Below are 23,582 nucleotides of genomic sequence, written 5' to 3' on the forward strand. Positions count from 1 at the left end.
GAGATATGTTATATGTCTATAACATAGACATATAAGGTAGAGAAGAAAAAAAACAATTGTATAATTGGTATTTTTGACTTGTGAGATATAGCCTTGTGATAGGACTACAAACCCCATATAAAAAAACAGCCTAAAGACAAGAACAGAATAGAGATTCAAACCATATTTATTTCAGTTTACAACATTACCGGTTTAAAACTTTATCTGTAATTAATAATAATCATGTACAAATACTTATTTTGAGCTTTCAGGTCAGAAGCATTCAGACACAGCTTAAAAAAAAAAATTACAGTTCATGAACTAGAATATGTCAACTGTAGTGTTTCCGATTCAGATGCTGTAGTCTTTATATCACTCCAGTTCTGCGGTCTCAATGGATGCTGAAGAACAGCCTAGTAATGTCCTTTTGTCATTTGGATCTTCTTTGACAAATAGCATGGCATCCAGCAGGTTGTCTGTGTGTTTGATGTGTTTGAGAGTGAAGCCATGCTTCTCTAGTAAGTCACTGTATTCTGTGGTGCTCCTCTGCTTTCCTTCGGTCATACTCAGGGCCTGCAGAAGGGCTCGACTTGGCCTTTTGCGCTCATCGTCCAGGAAGATCTCAGACACCAGAAGTCCACAACCTGTTTGTTATCAATACATTCATAAAGCAAACACTTCAAACAACAAATGACTTACTTGCAGCTGTCTCTGCATTTTAAAGAGCCCATATTATGTAATAAAGTCTTGATTTTGTTTTTGGGGTCTACTAAAATGGGTTTTCATGCTTTAATGTTCCCATCAGTCAAAATTAGTCAACTGCTTCAAGCTGTTTTGGCAATGTCACACCTTTTAATCACGAGTTTCAATAACGCAACTCAGCCTTGCCCATTTTTTTTGTGTATGCTTTGGGAGTGAATTATTTAAATCCAGTGGTAGACAGTAACAAAGTATTTCACCTTGTTACTGTACTTAAGCAAGTTTTTCAAGTATATGTACTTTATAAGAGAATTTTAATTTTGGGAAACTCCTCTGATCCTCTGAGCTTGAGGGCGTGTGACTGATATCTCGAAAAAGTTAGCTACTAATGCCAAATTTTATGATTCATTACACTGTAAACAGAAATCATATTTACATCATGGCTGTCAGTTGTTTGTGAACTAAATCTGCTGTAAAAGGGCAAGCTGTTTAAGCCCACTGTATGTGGACATATTTGTGTATTACCATCTGAACAGGGTAAGTTTTAGGTAAAAACTAAACAATGTTAAAATAACGCAAATTAATGCCAATGCATCTTCCCTACTGCTGTAAAAATGTATGTAATAGTTTCAAATCATGTAAAACTAGCATGTTTGCATAGCGTTCTTCTTAAAATTTTAACATACTGTATGTTGCCCTATGTGGTGCCTGTTTTTATTTTGTTTATATTTGCAACACTCATTTGGTTTTTCCTCTTTATTTTCACTTGTTTGCACACTTGAATTATCAGTAATTGTCAGTAGTAGTTATCAGCGTATGACAAGTTTTGGTAATAAAATAAAACTTTTTCTTACTTGCAGATCAGTTAAAGGTCCCGTTTTTCGTGGTTTTTTTAAGCTTTGATTGTGTTTATAGTGTGCAATATGACATGTGTTCATGTTTCGCGTGTAAAAAAACACAGTATTTTTCACATAATTTACTTATCTGTATACCGCTGTTTCCACTGTCATAAAAACGGGCTGATGACTTCCTTGTTCTATGAAGTCCCTCCTTCAGAAATACGTAACGAGTTCTGATTGTGCCAGCGATTCCTGTGTTATGATTCGACAGCAGCTTAGCGCACCTTGCCCGGAAAGGTCACGCCTCTTACCATAACGTGGAGATGCACGCGCTCAGTGTTATTGTAAACATGTGCTGCACATAGTTTTACATGTAGGATTATAATTTTCGGGAACCGAGTTAAACATAAATTGTAACCATTGATCTCTAAGTACAGCGTCCCTGGGAAGGCCAAACAAAGGTGATTGGACTGGGGGAAGGAAATAACAGCATTTTGACGACATGGCGACAAACACACTCTACAAATGCAACTCTTGCTCTTCTCCGTGGGAGCGCAACAAGACCACGCCCCCTTTTTTGTGTATTCCTGTGGGCGGAGGTTAGTCAAAAAACTGTTTTAGTGACATCATTAAAGAAGGAAGTAGAGGGATGTAGTCCAAACTGGCCGTTCGATGTAGGCGACTTCTGTTAAATAAAATATCTCGCTTGGCATTGAACTTTGAGCTTTAAAATTTTACAGATTTTATTCATACTCTCACAACAACATTACACACTAACTAAAGTTTGAAACATGGGATCACGAAGAACGGGACCTTTAAGTATCTGCATAATCTTCCTTATTGACTAGTGCTGGCTACTTGAAAATTCATAATTCATAATTATGTCAGACTGAGCTGTAACTTATTTAAGTTTTATCTGTGTGTCTAATACATTATACCCCTCACATGTTTTGACCCGTATGATGGAGTATATAAAATTGCAAAATAAATAAGCAATTATCAATCAATACTTTTTACTTGTAATACTTAAGTACTTTTTTAAAAAAAATCAAGTACTTTTGCACTTTTGCTCAAGTAAAATTAAGAAGGAGTACTTAATACTTTTACTGGAATAGTATTTTTTTGGGTACTTTTACGCAAGAACTTGATTTGCGTACTTCATCCGCCATTGTTTAAATGAGGAATATTGTGATGTGAGAAAACTCAACAAACTTTGCAGATCTTTTTCATGCTCAATAAGCAACATTACAAGTTAAAAATGTAAGAAAGCACAATAGATTCACTTTAATTTAAGATATTGAGAAGACTGGCTGCTGTGACATAAAAAGTCATGAATTAAGACAGACTAACTTTTAGCAAATAGATCTAAATGAAACCTAAAACACTTGATGTTGATTGAAAAAAGTTTTCACCTTGGGATCATCACAATTCAAAATAAATTCAAGGTAATGTGAAGTTTATTCCAATAGAATTTATGCTGTAGTAATAAATTAGGCCAAGGGTTTACAAACTGGGGGCCACAAGGGGGTGCTAGAGGCCGATTTGCAAAAGGATCATTATTTTAGAGCTGGGATGGGAAACTCTGACCCTCAAGATCCACTCACCAGCCTGTAGCTTTCTAGTAATCCTGATGACATTGATTAGCTAGTTCAGGTGTGTTTTATTAGGGTAGGAGCTAAGCTGTGCAGATAAATAGTGGAAGCCAGAGTTTCTCACCAAATATTAGAAGATCTTTGGCATCAAAAAGTTTGATACTTCAGAATCAGGCATTCACATTATCACATTTTAAAGCACTTACCTGGTGTGCACATTTTGGACAGTTTACTCAACAATACATGCAGTTTCTTATCCGACCAGTCATGGAGGATTCGCGCAAGAATATACAGGTCTGCTTTAGGCAGGTCATCTTTAAAGAAATCTCCTATTTTGGAGAAAAAAAAAAAAGAGAGAGAGAGAGGAGAGAGAATAAGATAGAAAAAAAGTGCAAGAATTTAATAAGGTCTTTTGCACATTGCACAGAATTTCTTACATATTAAATTACTACATTTTAAAATTTTTCATTATAAAAAGAATTCACTGACCCGCAACAAATGACACTCTGTCATCATCTTCTTTAGGTTTAAAGTGACGTCTCATCTCAATGACTTGTGGCAAGTCAAATACAATAACTGACAGTCCGGGGTGGGCTTTTGTAAACTCGTATGCCATGGCACCAGTGCAACCTGTGCAAGAACGCTTTTCTTAACATGCATCATACCATGATAAAATATATATACATTTCATAAATCTGTAAAAATCTGTAAGATTTTCTAAATTGTTTTAGAAAGAAGTATCTTATGTTCATCAAGGCTGCAGATTTGATCAAAAATACAGTAAAAACAGTAATATGAAATGTTATTGCAATTTAAAATAACTTTTCTATTTTAATATATTTTAAAATGTAATTTATTCCTGTGATAGCAAAGTTGAATTTTTAGCAGCCATAGACCTTATTCACATCAGCGCCATCTTCGATTTTTAACAGGAATGACGTTTTAATGTTGTACTATTATTTAATGTGTTTTTGGATTGTTCTGCTGACGAAACACTGCAAAAATATCTTTCCAAGAAAATTCAGTAGATAAAAAACTCCAGACAACAATAGCTGTGGAAAATTATAAGTGATCTAGGAGCTTTGTACAGTTTTTTGCACTGTGTTTTCATGCCACTGAAAACACGGGAAGTCTATCCCTCGTTTTCATACCTGTCAAAGTGCTGCTCTGAATAAGGTCTATTACTCCAGTCTTCAGTGTCACATGATCCTTCAGAAATCATTTTAATATGCTGATCTGGTGAGGCTGATTTAGGTCAACGCGGGTGAAGAAAATAAACAGAATACAATAAATACAGATGTCCTTGGCATAAAAAGCCCTTAAGAAAACTGGAAATCAGAAGCACATTTAATTTGCATAACAAACATGCATCTCCTTTTCGGATAAGCAGCTTTTGAGAACATGCTCTTTCAGAATAAAATATGCATGCTCTTCTGCTTTTGTGAAATCTCAAATTATGCAAGACAGCAGGGGGACGGTGGTTTCTGCACATCTTATCTTTGCGCTCTCGTGGTCATTCGCTCACGTCTCAATGGAAAGTGTGCAGCGCAATGTTTTATCTGTTTTTGTAATCATCACTGTTTTTTATGTGTGGAGAATGCTGAATATTTTATTATTTTATTATGTTATTTTCTTAAAACATTTTGAAATTTACTTCACTTTGAATTGACGTCATATTAGGGCTGTCTATTTAACATAATTAATTTAGTTTTTCCCCATTCAATTGTAAAATGTATTCGATTAATCAGTATATCATTTATTTAATTACCTAAAAGTTAACCAATTAATAGTCTCTAATTTTTGAGAGAAGATCATATACCTCCAATGTCACAGGCTGTTTTATATGGAGAAAGATCAAACGCTGTTGCAATGTCGTTTCCAGTCACTCTTGCGATACTGTGCATTGCATCCATGAATCGTATCTTAACTTCATCTTTACTGTAGTAGGCATCCTAGAAAATAACAAAACAGTTCTACTTAGTACTAGAATGCCAATGGCTTTTAAAAGTGCATGTAAGCAGAAAGCATGTGTCTACCTGAAACACATCCTCATTCTTCTTCCCAAAAGCCCGCTCGTGCTGGCTGGTGCCCTCTAAGACAGCGTTCTCTAGATGACTGAAAAGAGGCCACACCATATCATTGCAGTGGAGAATGTAGCCATGCAGAGACACTGGGCTGTCCGATACCAGGAAGCGACTGGCCTGTTCTGTATTTCTGTACACTGCAACACAATAAACAATGTTACATTCACAGTCCTCCTCCGGACATAACAATGAAGAGAACATGCATCATACAGTAGGAGGAAATGCATCCATGCATGCAAGTGCCTTGATTCAATGAACAGAGAAAGTACTTGTAGGTTATAAATGGACAATGATTTTTGATGGATTTCAAAACTCACATGTGATTTCTACGACGACAGCAACATCATCTATAAGAGTAAAATGGCAGTACATAAATCTTACCACTTGTATCTCGCTGTTTGACCCTTTCTAGGAGCCCTAAAGAGACAGCAGCTTCCAGAAGCCTCTCGGTGCCTAAAACAGAGGCGTTGATTTGGCCAGCTACTTCTTCTAATGTCAGATTTTCAGAGCTGTTCAATACATCAAACACCTTCAGTTTGGATGCTGTGAATAGAGTCTGATAAACAAAATGTATTGTAGAACAATTACTAAACATTTCCTCATTGATAAATCATGCAAACTATATGACAATACTTTCCATTTGTATTTTTAATGCTACATGTATTAATGAATGGACTATTAATAAATTTAACATCTCAAAGGAATACTCCACCCAAAAATTAAAAATTTTGTCATTATTTACTGATTCTCGTGATTTTAAGAACATTTTATGCCACTGAATAATATAATCACTGAATAATATATATATATATATATATATATATAAACTTGAATAAATGGTGAATATTTTCAAAAAAAAGTGCAAAGTAAAAAAACAACAAAACAAAATAAACTGGAAATGTACAAAAGGCACTATGGAGATTTTCCATTTACAGATTTTTCCCTGACCTTCTTTTCTCAATAAACTATTGCTGAAAACTCAAACCATATCTATTGCCTCAACAGGCCATATCTGCTGCTAAAACTATTTTGCTAGAGACGTGTTTTTTAAAAGTTAGAAAACTTCTTTTAACTTAAGCGCCACAGGATTATGAAGCAGCATTGCTGCAAAAGATGCGAGCACAACAGTCAAACATTTCTGTTTACATAGAAAATACAATTGAAAAACTGTGCAGTGGAATGCAAAAAACTCTAGACTCTCAACTGCTGTGTCCCTTGTGAAACGGCCTTAACACTAGCTGTTAGTGTGCAGTGTGCACCCTTTTGCACTGTGACATTTATATTTGCACCGGAACAGTGGATTGTGGCTTTGAAATCGAGAGCATTTGGACTTGCTCTTCTAAACTTGTCTGTAGTTGTCACGAAAATACTAACGCATTTTTTCACCTGGCGATGAATGCTCTGTGTAGGAATTGCAGATGACAGCATGGTCGCCAAAATGTTGGTGACATTCATTATCATGTAAACATAATATATATTGCGTCACCAAAAATTGAGGTCAATCTAACACTTCTAATACATCTATACACCGCGTTCTAAATTATTATTCAAGTGACATATCAGTAAGATTTCAGTAAAATAAACATTCAGATTTTAGTTTTTCTAAGAAAATGTATGTTTGTTTATTTATCCATGTCTTTTTAGATAACTGGTATCAATCTCAGACAAAATAATTTGCCAGATCTATGGAAACCCTACTTAGAGGTTGTTCCACATTATTAAGCAAGTCACAGTTCTCATGCAACATGGGGAGGAAGAAAGATCTTTCTGAAGATGAAAAGCATGAAATGGTCCAATGTTGTGCAAAAGGCATGAAAACAACTAATATTTTGTGAAACAGAATGGAGATTATCAAATTATATTGAGATTTGTGAGTGATTTAGAGCACAGCAGAACTCGGTCAGGCTTATTAATGAAAGTTCCTGTCAAAAAAATTAATTGTATTAAAAGGGCAGCTATAAAAAAAAAGCCAGTGTTGAGCAGCAAACTGGTATTTGAAGCTGCTGGTGTCTCTGGAGTCTTGAGAACCTCACCATGCTGGCTGGCAGTTGTGCGTAAAGATGCATTTCAACCACTCCAAATTAAACCTCACAAAGAGAAACATTTACAGTGGGTGTAGAAATATATTTTCAAACAGTTTTATTGCTGTGGTATTTTTTTGCAGCATGGGATAGCATAGTGCATTGTATTTCAGAAGGCACTATCCTCCTTTTTATATCATAGCTGAAAATGGCCAGTTATGGACTCCACATATCTTGCAAAAATCATTTTAATACCCTCCATCTCACTTCCCAGTATTCCAGCCCAAATCATCACCCACCAGCTCCTTGCTGACGTCGCAGTCTTGTTGGAACGTGGTGGCCATTCCCCAACCATCCAGAAATCCATCCATTTAGACCATCTATTGTAGTACAGCATTAGTCAGTGAATAAAACTATTTAAAAATGAGTCTTCATGTATTTCTACACCCACTGTAAATGTTTCTCTTTGTGAGGTTTGGTTTGGAGTGGCTAAAATGCATCTTTACGCACAACTGCCAGCCTGCATGGAGAGCTTCTTGAGACTCCAGAGACACCAGAAACTTCAAATACCTGTTTGCTGCTCAACACTGGCTTTTTTATAGCTGCCCTTTTAATACAATTACTTTTTTTGATAGAAACTTTCATTAATAAGCCTTTATCTGACTGAGTTCTGCTGTGCTCTAAATCACTCACAAATCTTATGATAATTTGATAATCTCCATTCAGTTTTCACAAAATATTAGTTGTTTTCATGCCTTTTGCACAACATTGGACCATTTCATGCCTTTCATCTTCAGAAAGATCTTTCTTCCTCCCCATATTGCATGAAAACTGTGACTTGCTTAATAATGTGGAACAACCTCTAAGTAGGGTTTCCATAGATCTGGCAAATTATTTTGTCTGAGATTGATACCAGTTATCTAAAAAGACATGGATAAATAAACAAACAAACATTTTCTTAGAAAAACTAAAATCTAAATGTTTATTCTACTGAAATCTTACTGATATGTCACTTGCATAATAATTTGGAACGCAGTGTATACTGTTAATTTTAAAAAGGAGAATCTTTTTACCAAAATTTCACATCAGAAGATTTGGAATATAGAGCATACATCATAAGAAACATGTTAATAGTTTGATTTTCCTTGACACTAAAGCAGATAGTATGAAAGCTTGTGACTTAAAAAAATTAAAAAAGGTAATTGCGACTTTTTATCTTGCAATAGTTTTCATCACACAATTCTGACATTTTCAGAATTGCAAGATATAAACTCACAATTGCGTGATATAAAGTCAGAATTAAAGGTGAAGTAAGTACATTTTCAAAAACACTGTTTGGAAGTAAGTCGAGCCGACACCAACAACAAACGTATAACCAATCAGCATTAGGGGGCGTATAACAGTCGAGAAGACAGAACGAGCAAGTGGGAGATTTGAAGAAAAACTGAAGGAAGAGATGATGAGACACAATACAAAGCAGATCAAAAGAATATCATTGGAATGAAGGTTTATGACTGGGCAAGTACTTTAGGACCCGCGTTTATAGTAGAAAAGCTTTCCAGTGCTGGAGAGAGCTAAGTGGGAAGGCCTGAAACAGATGCGGAGGCTGCTTTGATCCCGCTCATGTGACCACACTGGTTTTTGATTGTCTGGAGCTGCTGTGCAGTTGGCGACTAACAACGAACACTTTGTATTTACTCTTGTGTACTGTGCGTTCATTTTTTGTGCTTCTTTGTCGTTCATTCATCTACTACGCTTTATTTTTCGTGAAGCATTTTGTTGCACATCAGCTGTGATAAACAGACATCTCGTATTGCATGTGTAACAGTGGCCAGATAGTGAGAGTTGTGCAGGTAAAACACTGCACACTGACGACCACTAGAGAATGCTGTGTTTAGCATCAGCAGCGAACGGGCTGGGGTTCGAGACCGACTCGGAGCAGCGTGGTTAGGATTGGAGGGTGAGTTTTGGAGGTGGAGCAATGAAGAAGAGGGGTGAGTTTGTATGGGTTGATTTCAAATATCAACAGAGTCAAACGGCGTTTTTCAAAATCTACGTATCCCACCTTTAAGAGATATAAAGTCACAATTCTGACTTTTTTCTCAATTCCTAGTTATCAGGCAATTCTGACTTTATAACTTATAATTACAACTGACTTTTTTTTCCTCAGAATTGTGAGTTTACATCTCGCAATTCTGACTTTATAACATGCATTTGCAAGTTATAAAGTTAAAGAATGTCAGTCTTTTTTAGATATTATAAGACGCAATTGTGAGTTTATATCTCACAATTCTGACTGTATAACTCGCAATTCTGAGAAAAAAGTCTGAATTGTGAGATATTTTTTATTTATGAAAAATATTATTTATTTTTTATTTGATGATGGAAACAAGCTTCCATACACAATTGTTGCATTGAAAAAACATCTGTGAACATTTTTCAAAAATTCTCCTTTTGTTTTCAGCAGAAAAATGACATGAGGGTGTGTAAATAATGCCAGAATTTTTTTCTTTTTTGAAAACCATTACTTTAAATTGAAATAACCTAATGACTATTACCTTTGAAGCTTTGAACCCATCCAGTAAGCTGATAATACTGTGGGGGACGTCCTGTCTGCTGCACGTGGCAGACTCCGGCCCCATCACATTCTGTTCTTGCATAGATGTCCTACTGCCATCTTTACCGTTTTCCAATAGCTTAACCTCCACATTTGCGCCGCCTTCAGACAGGCTGTTAACCAGAGTCCAAGCCTCATCTGAATCCCGTTTGATTTTGAGTGCAGGACTTTCAGGTGGGCTGTTGAAAATCAACCCCAGCTGCTTGCAGAAATGGTTAAGAGGGAAGCCTACCACGTTAAGAAAATCTCCTCGCACATACTCCACTAACATGCCACCCAATGCCTGGATCCCGTAACCACCAGCCTTGTCCCTGTCAAGCACAGATAAATCGGTCACTCTCGTCATTCACCAAATTCTGCATGGCAGGTGAAATGCAAATGGACTTGTTTACTCAAAATTGACAAAAATGGACTAATGTACTTAAAAATACACATTTTTAGCACGTCAAAGCAAACACAAAAATGACTCCACCAAGGTCCAAATTCCACAGGTTCAACAAGTTAAAATTCACTGAACATGCTCAGAAAATGTGATCACCAAGCTTCAATGCATTAAGCATGTCAAAATCTATAAACTCACATGGGCTCTCCACTATTGATGTATTCCCAGAGCATCTCCTCGGATAACTCTGCAAACTTAACCTTTGTCTCTTCATAAAAATCAACCACTTTGTAGTCTGTATCTGTACCTGCAAAGAAGAAGAAAACCCTCTTTAAAATGATCTCGCCATCTCACAAATACAAGACTTTAATTCTAAAAATAAAACATTAAACATTCACATACCACTCGTGTCATGGCAGATCACAATAGCGACACCCGTGAAGACGCTATGTTCCTTACCACTCAACCTGAAATGCATTCATTTCGATATATTTTAGCTCCTGAAATAAAATGTGCAATAAATGCCACAAATTCTCACCCGTGACAAAAAAAGAAAAGAAAATGCACCTGGAAAGCATACGGTAAGCATCTTGTTTATCTGTAGGTTTCTCCAAGATCAAGCCATCAACTGTCTGAGAATGAAAAGAGACCAATTTAGGAAGGCACTTTTTACGACAGAATATCCCATGTAGAATTTATCACAGCATACAGCTACTTACCACAACAGTGTCTGCTCCGATTACAATATCTGGAGTTTTCAAGTGTTTCTGAACCCAGCACATATGAAGCCATACAGAATAAAGGGGACATTGTAAATTGACAGTAACAAAGTTAGAGAGAACAGCACACATAAAACCATGCAGAATAAAGGGGACATTGTAAATTGACAGAAACAAAGTAAGAGAGAACAGCTGCTTTTTCTCATATAACTTACAAATGGCATTCGTTGAGCCACTTCCAAAGCCTTCTGTTTAGCGGTCTCCACTGCATATTCATGTGGGCTTTTAAACAAGGATTTGTCCAATGTTTCTTTAAACCAGGAGGGAACAACCTCGAATCGTAAACCCTGCCTCATCGATGCAGAAGAAAAGATAAAGGACTGATCATTTTAAGTTCATTGCCTCTGAAAAAGACCTAAAAGATTAGGTCCCCCCGACATACACACACACATACATGCAAAAAAAAAAAAAAAAAAAAAACAACTTACAGCATTTGATAAAATCTCCAGTCGTCGTGGAGATGCACTTGCCAGGACAACAAGCTTTCCACTCAACTTGGATATTACTGGATTTAACAGCATGTTATCCCACTTCTTTCTGTCACTTCCAGAGGTCTATCCTGGTGATAAAGAGAAACACTAGAAGCATGTCAAAATCATCAAACTTCCAGCAAGTGCAGTAACTGGACATGGAGTTGACCAACAAGGCTTATAAAGTAACTTCACAATTGTATGTGCTATTGAACCAGCTAAAGTCTATGTTCTATGGGACAGCAACCTTAATATTGGTTAAAGGTGAGCTTGACCACAGTTTGGCCAGATCATCATTTCCTTATCATTGTTGTTTTTCTGAAATTCAACAGAAAAGAACAGCCTATTCGTTTCTAAGAAAAAGGACGCATGCATAGTTGTGGCTGCATTAAAAGAGGATTTAGTTAGTCTAGAAGAAGATATACAGCAGTGAATTCATGCAAGACTAATGAGCGCTATTCATTTATGTTTCACTTTTGACAGTAATACAGTCAGGACTAGACAGTTACACATAACATTACCTAAAAAAAGAAGCAAATATTAATTTATCTGTATTATTTTTGTAAGGCTTTTACCTGGAAAGGACTGTTGCACTCAACGCTTTGCGCTTCCCGAAACAGCAGCACACTCACTGACCAAGATCCTGAAGAGGCGGAGTCTACCTCGCACATGCGCAGTAAGCTGACGTAAGAACGTAACTCTGGACTCGACTCTGGTTACCATCTAAAGAGAGTTTAGAACTTGCTTTTAAACCAGTTGCAGCATTATCATGCCAAAATATGCCACTGTTATATAAAATGTTACACCAAAAGTTACATGTATTAGTAATAAGTGTTGTAATGTTCAGTTATTATGAAAAGTGATCAAGTTCATCAAACAAAGCAACTTGGCTCGTTCTGACATGCAGTCACAGGTGTGTACGCGTCTCATTCAATTCGAATTTACACTCGGATTTACACTAGTTTCATGAAGCTTTTTAGCATGGTAAGAGGAGGCTTTATATTGTAGAGTTTCTGTCCGTTTTATAATATGTTAGGGAGAGTGGAGTACAATGGGTTAGTGGGTATTGCCGTTTAATCTAAAAAATAAAATAGTGGGCTAAATATTGTACATGGTATGTAAAATAAATTATTTCAAAGTCACATTTGCATACACATTTGTCTAGATCTAAAAGTTTAAGTATGTTGATGAATGTATAAAACCATGTAAATTAGGCTACTTGTCTTAAGATTACTCATGAATTATAAAATAAAGCATTTTTCTCAAAATGATAGCAGTGAGGTAATGTGAGACAGTTGCTCACCTATAGATAAGCCTCCAAACGCAAGACAAATTATAAGAATTGAATGCATTAATCTAAGAAAATGATTTCAACTGCATTGAAATACTGAATAATAAAACTTCTCATTGCTGCTTTATGGAAATCTTTAAAAGAAAAACTTAATCATGTGCAACAGATTAAGAGATATTTAGATGGGAAAATGCATTATTGTAAAAATAACACATTTATGTATTTTATTTATTATTCAAATGACACAAATATTCCCCATTGACTTCCCCTGACATAATCGTTGATATGACAGCTTACCCCTATCATTGTACCAATCTTTTTCATATTTCTAAGTCATATTTCTATGGCTCTATGATATAGATGCAGACACACACACACACACACACACACACATGTTCGTTTTTGTGAATTGTGGGGACATTCCATAGGCGTAATGGTTTTTATACTGTACAAACCATATTTTCTATCCCCCTACACTACCCCTACCCCTAAACCTAACCATCACAGGAAACTGTGCACACTTATACTTTCTCACAAAAACTCATTCTGTATGATTTATAAGCCTTTTGAAAAATGGCGACACACACACACACACACACACACATATACATACAGTGCACAGCATAAATGAGTACACCCCCTCTGAACAAATACAAAAGATGTATTTTCTTTATGATCACTAATACAATTCATGGAAAGATGGCAAAACTAAAATCTATTAAACATATACATAATAAAAACGAGAAATATATGTCATTAATAGCCATAAAATAAGTCAATTAGCCAATTTTGTTTAAATTAAGGATTGCAGAAATGAGTACACCCTAGATATAATTCAACAAATGTATAATATTCTAGTACTTAGTATGTCCTCCATAATTTTGAATACACTGCTCTGACACTTCTTGGCACGGACTGTACAAGTTCATGACATATTGTCACATCTGTCCTGTTTAACTCCTGGATGATGAGCTCCTCAAATGCCCTGATCTTTAATGGGGAGTGTTGCTCAACTCGTCTCTACAGAATCCCCCACAGGCGCTCAAGAGTGTTAAGATTGAGTGCAATACATGTCCACAGAAGGTTTTTGACCTTGAGAGAATGTATATCCTCGATGTTGAAAAAATGCCCCACAATGCAGGGATTGAGGAAAGGGTAACATCTTCTGTTTCAAGTTTGTGTATTAAATTACACAGTGGTGTAGGAATTCATGACAGCATTGATAAAGCACAGCTCCCTCACACCTTCAGCACTCATACATCTTTATATAAGAGCTTTACTACTACTGAACTTTACTGTGGGAACCAGACACTTCTCACTGTACTCCTCCTCTAGCAACACCATAACATTTTGGATGCTCTTAGATCCAAAATGATTGATTTGGTCTCATGAGACCAGAGTATTGATTCCCAGAATCTATATTTTGTAAATATGGGCTTTGGAAATGGTTAATGACTTTATTGTGCTTTGGTTACAGTAGGTAGTTCCAGTGAGAACAACAACCATGCATGTCATTTCTGCAGGCTGCATCTTACTCTGTGAGATAAACAGTCACTCTTTTCATAGCTTTTGCTGGCTCTGAGACACTCACTTGGTATTTCTCCTGCTCTTTGTCTAGCAAAAAAATCCCTCATCACTAAATGAAAGCTTAAAATGAAGGCCTGATTATTTCAGGGGCCTTGGCACAAGTCCATTGTGTTTGAATTTCTGTGTTACTTTTGCTATATTTTCACACTTAAAACAATGATTTGGCAATCCTCTTGTAGCACTGTCCTCTTTTGTGCTAAAAAGTCTCCTGACAGTTCTCTCCCAAGTGCTTCCACTGTTGTCAGCATTAAGTCTGAGAACGATTCAGTGGGCTGTATAACACTTTTAATTGTCAAGAAATTACTTCTCTTAAAATGTTTTGGTTCTACATTCTTACCTGTTGATCAAACATTGCCTTAAATTTACACCAGAAAATTTTTATTTTGTTTTATTTAGTAACTTTTAGGAGGGTGTACTCATTTTTGCTACACAACATTTTATCACCTTGATAAGAAAATCTTATTTTCCTGAATCATTTTGACATGCTTCTTTGATAATTGATTAAGCAGACTTGCTGGAATATTATATCTCTCTGCCCTATACTTCTCCATGTGTAACTCTAGTTTGATTTATGCCTACAGGGAGTGCAGAATTATTAGGCAAGTTGATTTTCTGATCATATTTTTTTTCCAAGCACATTTTACCAATTCCAATCCACATCAATCTTAATAACTACTATTAATATTGTTTTTAATCATTTATAAGTGATATATAATTGTTCATGAAGGCTGGAAATGAAAAATGCCTTATATTCAGGTGTGCAGAATTATTAGGCAGGTTTTCTTTTACAGGAAAAATAAGCCAAAAAAGAGATTTAACTCTGACTGAAAAGTCAAAAATTATTAAATATTCATGAGAAGGACGCAATACTAATGCAATACTAGAAATTGCAAAGTTAAAGCATGACCAAGGGACAGCAAAATGCTCATTGGGTCAGCGGGGTCATACAAAAACAAGTGGAGAAGAAAAGACACATGTTAACTGCAAAATAATTAAGAATTAAGGTGAAGAATTAAGTGTGAAACCATCAGGAACCCTTTAGTCTCCAGCGCCACCATTTTCACCAACTGCAGCCTACCTGGAGTCTCCAGAAGTGCAAGGTGTCAGGATCTCAGAGACTTGGGTTAGGTAAAGAATCCTAAAAAATGACCCGCACTTGATAAGAATCACAAGCTGAAGTGTTATAAAATACATGAAGACTGAGTTTTTATAGGCCTTATAGACAGACGGCTTGAGAATGACTCCTGAAGGACCAGCACCACATCCTCTTGTACCACTGTTTGAAGAATTTATCTTCCAGAATCTGGCAGTAAGTTTTGGAAGATCATTTTTAGTCCATCTCTGCAAGACAGACATTTCAGGATAATAGATAGACTAAAAGTGAACTCCCACATCTTACTGCCAGATTTTGGAAGATAAATTCTTCAAACAGTGGTACAAGAGGATGTGGTGCTGGTCCTTCAGGAGTCATTCTCAAGCAGTCTGTCTATAAGGCCTATAAAAACTCAGTCTTCATGTATTTTATAACACTTCAGCTTGTGATTCTTATTAAGAGCGGGTCATTTTTTAGGTTTCTTTACCTAACACAAGTCTCTGAGATCCTGACACCTTGCACTTCTGGAGACTCCAGGTAGGCTGCAGTTCTGGAAAATGGTGGCGCTGGAGACTAAAGGGTTCCTGATGGTTTCACACTTAATTCTTCACCTTAATTCTTAATTATTTTGCAGTTAACACGTCTTTTCTTTTCCACTTGTTTTTGTATGACCCCGCTGACCCAATGAGCATTTTGCTGTCCCTTGGTCATGCTTTAACTTTGCAATTTCTAGTATTGCATTAGTATTGCGTCCTTCTCATAAGCATGTAATAATTTTTGACTTTTCAGTCTTGAGTTAAATCTTTATTTTTGGCTCATTTTGCCTGTAAAAGAAAACCTGCCTAATAATTCTGCACACCTGAATATAAGGCATTTTTCATTTCCATCCTTCATGAACAACTATATATCACTTATAAATGATTAAAAACAATATTAATAGTAGTTATTAAGATTGATGTGGATTGGAATTGGTAAAATGTGCTTGGAAAAAAAATATGATCAGAAAATCAACTTGCCTAATAATTCTGCACTCCCTGTATGAATTGATAAATGCATCTCCTGTAGACTATGCTCTCTCTTTCTCTCTTGAACCATAACACCTGTCATAGCACACTTTGAAGTGGTATTTGCAACTCGCTTTATTTCCTTTTTTGTGCATTGCCTTGGGCTGTTGCCGTCGCATTCAGTTGCTGTATAAATCACATCGAATGAGGCTACTATATCAATGACATTTCAGTACTGATTTCTCAGAAGCTGTTTTGTTTCCCACCGAAGTCTTGCACTAATTAGTTTTACATTTTAAAAGTTACATTTGTTCCATACATGTACTTTTCACAGCACATCGCTCGACATGCAATAGTTCTCAGTTTCGAAGGAACTGAAAAAAAATCTTGACCTTGCTGTGACATGTTTGTGGCTCTGAACTTGTTGCCTTGCTGTGAAATGCCTATTATCAGCAAGTAGCTGAATATAGATATTAGGTGATTGTACTGACCTTGCTGAATAGCCCGTATGTAATCTTTAATCTTAGAATGACAATAAATGCTAAATTATTTACTCAAGTGTATTTATTAAATTTAACTTGACACAATAAATGCCCTCATATGACATTGTATTCTTCGATACAATAGAAAAAAAACAGTTTAATTATGTTAGCAATACAAATTAGAAACAGGTAACTAAGCAACTGAATGTAAGAATGCATGCACATTATAAACAGCATAAGTGAAATAAATATTGAACCACCTTGGCTCAATCATAAAAAAGAAACAACAACAACAACAAAAAACAACCACATTTACAGTCTAAAAAAACTCATAGATCAAAAATAGCTGCCACAATAAGTCTTTCTACATTTTTCAATCAGATTTGAAAGTACTAAAGTTGATACATAAGTCTAACCACACATCAATGTATGAAGAATATGTGAACTTTTCAGTAAGAGGATGTTGGATGTCTGATACCAAATAAAAACAAAACAAAAACCAAAAAAAAAAAACAATATCACGCGACCTGAAACCAATGTGAGCAGCATGCTTTTTCTCAGCTGCTCAGTCAGGAAGTGAACACAGAACAAAATAGAAACTCTCAAAAAAAAGAAAAAAAGAAAAGAAAAAAGAAAACAAAATATGGGAAGTGGTCCTTCCTATTCATTTGAATTAAATAGATTCTTCTAAAAGCTAAAAGTTTTGGCAGAGCCGTGGCCTAACGGTTAGCACTTGTGCTCTGGCACATAAACCAACAGTGCGAGTTTGAATCATGACATTTTCTGATTCGTATGACATTTCCCACATATTCTTCTCTCCTCCAACACAAAAGTAGCAGAGACCAAAAGTAATAGTACAAAAAAAAGTTAAAAATTGTCACAGTCTTCATTTGGATTGTACGTTGAACGTCCAGAGAAAAAGCTTTCTCTGTGACCCTCAATCATTTGAGTCTCACCAGTGCTGAGCGTCTGCAACCGCAGAATTTGCCTTAGCTTCCGACGAAACTCTTTAGATGCAAAATAATAAATAAATGGATCGATGCAACTATTAATGCAGCTAAGAGACAGTGAGAGTTTATAGTAGATATAGAGAGATTTGTCATAGTACAGCCTTGCGATTGTGTGGGCCAATAGTAATATGTTATTGGGAGCAAAACAAAAGATGAACACAAACAGGACAATGCACGCCAGGCGCACAGCACGGCCTTTCTGATGACTGTTGGACTTTCTGACCAGGACACGGATGATGTTAATGTAGCAGTACAACGTTACGATGAACGGACAGAGGAAGAGGATGATGAACATGCCGAACAGGAATCCCGCCCAGTGAGCAACACCAGGGAGCATGTCCTTCTTCAGTACATCGAAACATGTGGTAATATTGCGCTCTCTTACATAATATGTCAGGTTTGTTTTTTCCAGCGGACTCAGAATGGCAAGGACCAGCAGCCACATGAATATACAGGCAAGAATTGCAAATCTTTTCCTCTCCCTCATCTCTCTGAAGAGCATCGGTTTCACAATCCCCAGGTAGCGGTCGGCACTAATAGCAGTCATGGATAAAATGGAGCAGTACATGTTGGCGAAGAATACCACAGTCAGGACATTGCACATGCCCGTACCCATAGTCCAGTTGTGGCCTTGCATTTGGTACACAATCTGAAAGGGGAGCACAGTGCCCAGCATCAGGTCAGTGAGGGTGAGGTTGATCATGAAGATGATGGAGGGGGTTTTCGGAGAGGTGCGAAACAGCAGCAGAAACAGAGAGACGCTGTTACCGCTGAGGTTGGCTAGAGTCACAATGACATAGATGGCGGACACAATATGACTGGCCGATTTGTTGTCAAACACGTCCAAGGTGGCATTGTCCATTTTGATGGCGTCCTTTAGTGAGTCATTCATGATTGTTTCTTCACCTGTTGGAAAAGGTTGAAGAGACAAAGAGATTACACTTACCATAAACTTTATCGCTTTAACCACAAATAGCATGATAAACAACTGCAGTGTTGGCAGGTTTTATTTCTTGTAGTTGTACTATGAGTGCTTGATTTCAGATTCTTTTTATACATTATAATGCATAATGTACATACAGTTTTTACATAACTGTAAATTATGTATGCATTAGAATATAAAATAAATAATAGTGATAAAAATAACTGAAGAAATCTAATATATTTATTATAATTTACATATAAATTGTTGCTTAATTTATTTTTAAATTTATAAATATAATTAAAATAAATATTTTATTTTAGTATACCTTGCCTAAGACACTGTAATGTGTTGCTAAAACACTCCTCAGTTGTCATACCTGCAGTCACACACACAGAACAAACGAGATATACCTCTGAAAAGTGATGCTTCTTAACAGCCTTGCATATGTTTGAGTGCAGTTCTGTGAACAGGAAGTGTGAGGCCATGTTATAGACTTTCCAGACATGCTGCTTCAGCAGGTAGGCTACGTACAATGCAGTTGGCATGTATAACCAAAAAATCACTGCCTATTGTAAGTCTTAGAACTGTTTCACAAATGTTAACTGAAATGATTCACACGGACAGTCTCGAGCAAGGGACTTTTTTCGTGATCTTTCAAAGGAAGTGAAAATTTTATTTTAACGCCGCAGCATGCGCCAGCATCAGATTTGGTGTAGTCATTACTGATTTAGTGTGGCTATCTTGCACAGATTGAAATTGTAGAGGTGGGCTGTAGTTTCAAATGCCTGACGTAAAATCAGTGTTTCTGGAACGGTGTCCTTGTTTCTTGAAAAGATACAGATTTAAGAACCCTTTTTTGAGGTCATGATGCCAACTAATGGGTACACCACCCATACACTTTCTGCATACTTAAAGTGTATACTTAAAGTTAGTGGCTAAAATGTGTCCCCAGGTTCGTTTAGAAAATCAACCCTATGCTCTGAGTCATTTATTTTCTGCTTTATATTTTTTATTTTTTATTTTGTGCGACCTAAATAAGCAGACTTAAAGGGATGCTTAATCCAAAAAAACGAATACAGTCATCATTTATTCACTCTTGTCACTCATGTTTAAAACATGCATGTCTTTCTTTCTTCTGTATAACACAAAGATTATAAAGACTGTGGGGTCCAAACAACATTGGACCCTATTAACATTCAATTTATGGACAAATAAAGCACTGAGACAATTTTCAAAACATCATCTTTTGTGTTTCACAGAAGAAAGAAAGTCATACAGGTTTGAGTAAATGATGACAGAATTTTATTCATTTATGTATAGAATTTTATGTTTATTACCTACACTCTTTACACATAGTAACAGTTCTATTTAGAACCGTGTTGTCTTGAAGAACCATTTATATGCTGAAATAGTTCTTTGTGTTAGAGTTTAGGGGTTTTTTTTTTTCCCGTCTTTTTGTTTTTCAAATCCGTAACTGTCAAAGCCGCCTCATTACTGATTTTCTGAAGCTCAGCACCCATCCAAATCCAATTACACAGACTGTAAACACACTCTCATCAGGTAGGCCTTTATTATTTCTTTCTTAAAATGTCTTTAAGTTTTAACTTACAAGTTGTCTTTTTCTGTCTTTTTTTGTTTTTAGTTTAACAGAACATGTAAGTGTGAGCAGCTCAGTTCAGTTAAGGATACGCATCTTCTCTTCTCAACAAAGTAAGTAATGGAGATATTAAAATTATGATCCTTTTTTTTTATTATTATTATTACTTTATGCATAAACATACCCAGTTACAAAAGACATTAAAGCTATCCCATGACTTTGGGCTCACATCCTGTCCGTTTTGCTAATTTTGGCCTTCATAAACATAATTGTTTTTTCATAAACAAATAGAAAAGACACACTGTAACTGTAAAGATACTAATATACTAATATTAATTTAAAAAAAAAGGTTATTTATAACACCATTAAGGTCTTATATAGCACAGCATGGTTCTTTATGAAACCTTATAAAAAGGATTCTGCTGTTGTTACAAGCCAAAGAACCCAAATTTTAGAACTGCTTTTCTTAAGAGTTAGAGACTTTTTTCCAATTTGTTTAGAATTTTTTTCAGTGGCTTTTTAAGTTTCCTGCTAAATATCAGCTACACTATACTATGATGCCATCATTCACAAAGTATTTTATGGGTGTTTCTGTCATTAAGCAGTAAGGACGTTTTAAGAAATAAGTTTGTGCAAGGGAGAATACGTGAACTGCTAAAATTTGATTCACATGGAATAAGTAAACTGATGTATACTATATCTGAATGTACTGCATGTCATTTTGAATTTTGCATCTATGCCTAATTAATGCAATTGCAAAAACGCAGTAACATTTATGGGTAATATGGCAAAATATATAATAATAACCTGACGCTAATAACCTATTATCACACTTAGCATGACACGTTTTTGTTTTTTTGCAGCGAAACCATGGAAAATAACAACCTATATGAAGAGCCTTCACAGTTGGTGAGACCACGGCTACTTGTCAGATGTTTTCCCTCCAGTTAACAGAAGTTCTCATGGAAGGTGTAGTTTTGAAAGCAAATTTCTGTATAGCCACAAACATTGTGCAAGCATTAATATTTCCACAGTTAGTGCCCAGATAAAATGTTATTGCCAAAGTTCATTAAACACATATTGCCCCAATTATGGGGTACGTTGTCTCAATGGAACCTGCCATTATAAGCTTGTCAGTGAAACTTAAACAGTAAAACAGGTTTCAAACACAAAGTCATAAAACAGCAAAAATATAAAAAGTGATATACAAAAATGTTTTAATGTGGAGAAGAAAACTACCAAATTATTATAATTATTATAATTCCATATTTTACACTGTTAAATCCACATTACTGGCTCAGAGTAAAATGTGTTTGTGTTTTCATAATACTTTCTCATCACCCATCAAGTGTTACACCACCATGACTCATCTGCTCTAGTAGTCAGACTAAAAGGTTCACTGTGTGAAATGACGTTGATAGTGTGTGATCAGTGAGTTTATACATGGATAAATGCTATCAGTGTTACTATATTTATATGTACATTTTACATTTGTTGTTATTTGTATCAATAGATTCATTTGCAGCTGAAAATTCAAAATAGATTCATTCAGCTTTCAAAATACATGTCAAATCTGGAGGAATTGCAGACTGAGATTGTATGTGATCATCCGTCTAGCAAAAGATCCCACAGTTCTACCTCAACAAGAGCAGCAAAACGTGCAGGTAACAATTCATCTGTTCTAACAGCAGTAAGATTTTGCTCAAATCAATGTATAATGATCTTTTAAGGAAAGCCATGAAAAGTCCCTGGGATTATCAAATCAACTCAAAGTGTGAAGTATACTGGCACATAGTTAGGAATTGAATTTTTATTTTTTTTTAAAGTAGTATAAGACTTGTGTACATACCTCAAGAAGCATGTGCGACTTGCCTCGTGTGTTGATGGCAGTTAATCTCCGGGCATGACTGTTAGACTCAGGAAACTTCTTGATGAGAGGAAGTACACCGCCTGACTACTCATTTCGATCGAAATATAGTTAGCTTAGAGTTACACAAATGCGAAATTTAACAACATATTATGTTTCCAAATATCATAAATTGATCATTTGTAACATTTCTAAGAATATTACATACAGTTTCATTATTAAAGTTATAACATCTATTAATTTAGCAGTTCAGTGACATTTTGTTTTGCAAACAAAACTAAATTCACAGTATCCACAGAGGAAGTTCTTCTAATGTCATGCTGGTTTTACAGTTTCTCTTTCTCATTAATGATGTGTGTGTTTGAATGTTTTTTATTGGATTTTTAAATGACTCTGAAGCTGAAATTGATGTGGGAGGATGTGGTGAAAGGCAATAGGCCACATAAACCAGTAAAATAAAGGCACACACCTTTCCTCACGCCAAGCTAGTAGAAGTTTAGGGTGGGAACCCTCAGATAAAAAGTGAAATGAACATGAACATATGTCAAATTTTTATTAGTGAACTTACAGATGCATTAATAGAAACCTCACACTTTAAAAAATGATTGTGATTTTAACAGTAAAAGATGGTGAAAAACAGTTAATTGGTTTACACAAAGTTACTATGTGCGGTGAATAACTGTAAGAGATCTAACCATACATTTAATGTAATTTTACAGTAAAATACTGTTAAATGTACAGTTTTTGGAAGTGAAAAATAATTGTATAATTTACAGTGATTCTCTGCGTGACACTTCACATTTGATGTATTTTCAGTGAAATTTACTTAGAAATTGAAATTTCTTCTTAGTTTTTCAGTTATGTACATTAGGGTTTTATGTTACATCTAAATTAATGTTTATTGCATTTTTAAAATTTCATGTGTGTTATCATGATGGTGTTTAGTGTTTGTGTGAATCACACTGTATGCACCTTCTATATATTAGTGTTGTCCTTCTCAGCTTTGATTCATCATGTGATTCATCACCACTGTGTTTGGTGGTTGTCAGTGTATTACAAAGATATTAGTACTTTAACAGGTTGGTAAATTAACATATCAGTTAATGAAATATGTTTTTTTTACTGTAAATTTAAGTTAAATCTGTAAAACCTAAAATGTTGCTACTGTTTTTTTTACGGTAAATTTCTGGCAACCACAGGGTTTTTTTACAGTACATTTATTGGATTTTTTTTGTACAGTGTGTAAAATAAACAGTTATGAACC

At 35.6% G+C, this 23,582-nt stretch overlaps 2 protein-coding genes and 1 long non-coding RNA gene across 7 annotated transcripts; 1 reads left to right on the forward strand and 2 right to left on the reverse strand.

Annotated features, from left to right (window-relative positions):
* Positions 1–148: 148 nt before the first annotated feature.
* asmtl (acetylserotonin O-methyltransferase-like) lies at positions 149–12,173 on the reverse strand. 3 transcript variants are annotated; one of them, XM_048193442.1, is made up of 14 exons: positions 12,038–12,173; positions 11,421–11,570; positions 11,148–11,279; positions 10,933–10,980; positions 10,781–10,845; positions 10,616–10,680; positions 10,412–10,520; positions 9,773–10,142; positions 5,575–5,749; positions 5,146–5,330; positions 4,929–5,061; positions 3,599–3,739; positions 3,316–3,438; positions 149–623 (listed from the first exon to the last, which is right to left on the reverse strand). In XM_048193442.1, the coding sequence occupies exons 2-14, from the start codon at positions 11,511–11,513 to the stop codon at positions 352–354; spliced, it is 1,911 nt and encodes a 636-aa protein (XP_048049399.1). In that variant the 5' UTR covers positions 11,514–11,570; positions 12,038–12,173; the 3' UTR covers positions 149–351. The 3 variants fall into 3 exon arrangements, 2 of the variants coding, with proteins under 2 accessions (XP_048049399.1, XP_048049398.1); XM_048193441.1 differs by having other exon boundaries at positions 11,421–11,551; positions 12,038–12,171; XR_007185263.1 differs by lacking the exon at positions 149–623 and adding an exon at positions 4,261–4,354 and having other exon boundaries at positions 11,421–11,551; positions 12,038–12,171.
* On the forward strand, positions 12,032–21,507 carry LOC125270162. 2 transcript variants are annotated; one of them, XR_007185282.1, is made up of 4 exons: positions 12,032–12,148; positions 18,156–18,294; positions 20,497–20,564; positions 21,315–21,507. It is a non-coding gene; the product is annotated as an uncharacterized LOC125270162 (long non-coding RNA). The 2 variants fall into 2 exon arrangements; XR_007185280.1 differs by lacking the exon at positions 12,032–12,148 and adding an exon at positions 12,238–12,375.
* p2ry8 (P2Y receptor family member 8) lies at positions 16,987–22,654 on the reverse strand. Of its 2 annotated transcripts, XM_048193452.1 has the most exons (3): positions 22,301–22,654; positions 19,265–19,314; positions 16,987–18,835 (listed from the first exon to the last, which is right to left on the reverse strand). In XM_048193452.1, the coding sequence occupies exon 3, from the start codon at positions 18,819–18,821 to the stop codon at positions 17,787–17,789; it is 1,035 nt and encodes a 344-aa protein (XP_048049409.1). In that variant the 5' UTR covers positions 18,822–18,835; positions 19,265–19,314; positions 22,301–22,654; the 3' UTR covers positions 16,987–17,786. The 2 variants fall into 2 exon arrangements, with proteins under 2 accessions (XP_048049409.1, XP_048049408.1); XM_048193451.1 differs by lacking the exon at positions 19,265–19,314 and having other exon boundaries at positions 22,301–22,652.
* Between the last annotated feature and the right edge of the window lie 928 nt (positions 22,655–23,582).

The sequence above is a fragment of the Megalobrama amblycephala genome, linkage group LG6 (assembly GCF_018812025.1).
Source record: "Megalobrama amblycephala isolate DHTTF-2021 linkage group LG6, ASM1881202v1, whole genome shotgun sequence".
Taxonomy (NCBI): domain Eukaryota; kingdom Metazoa; phylum Chordata; class Actinopteri; order Cypriniformes; family Xenocyprididae; genus Megalobrama; species Megalobrama amblycephala.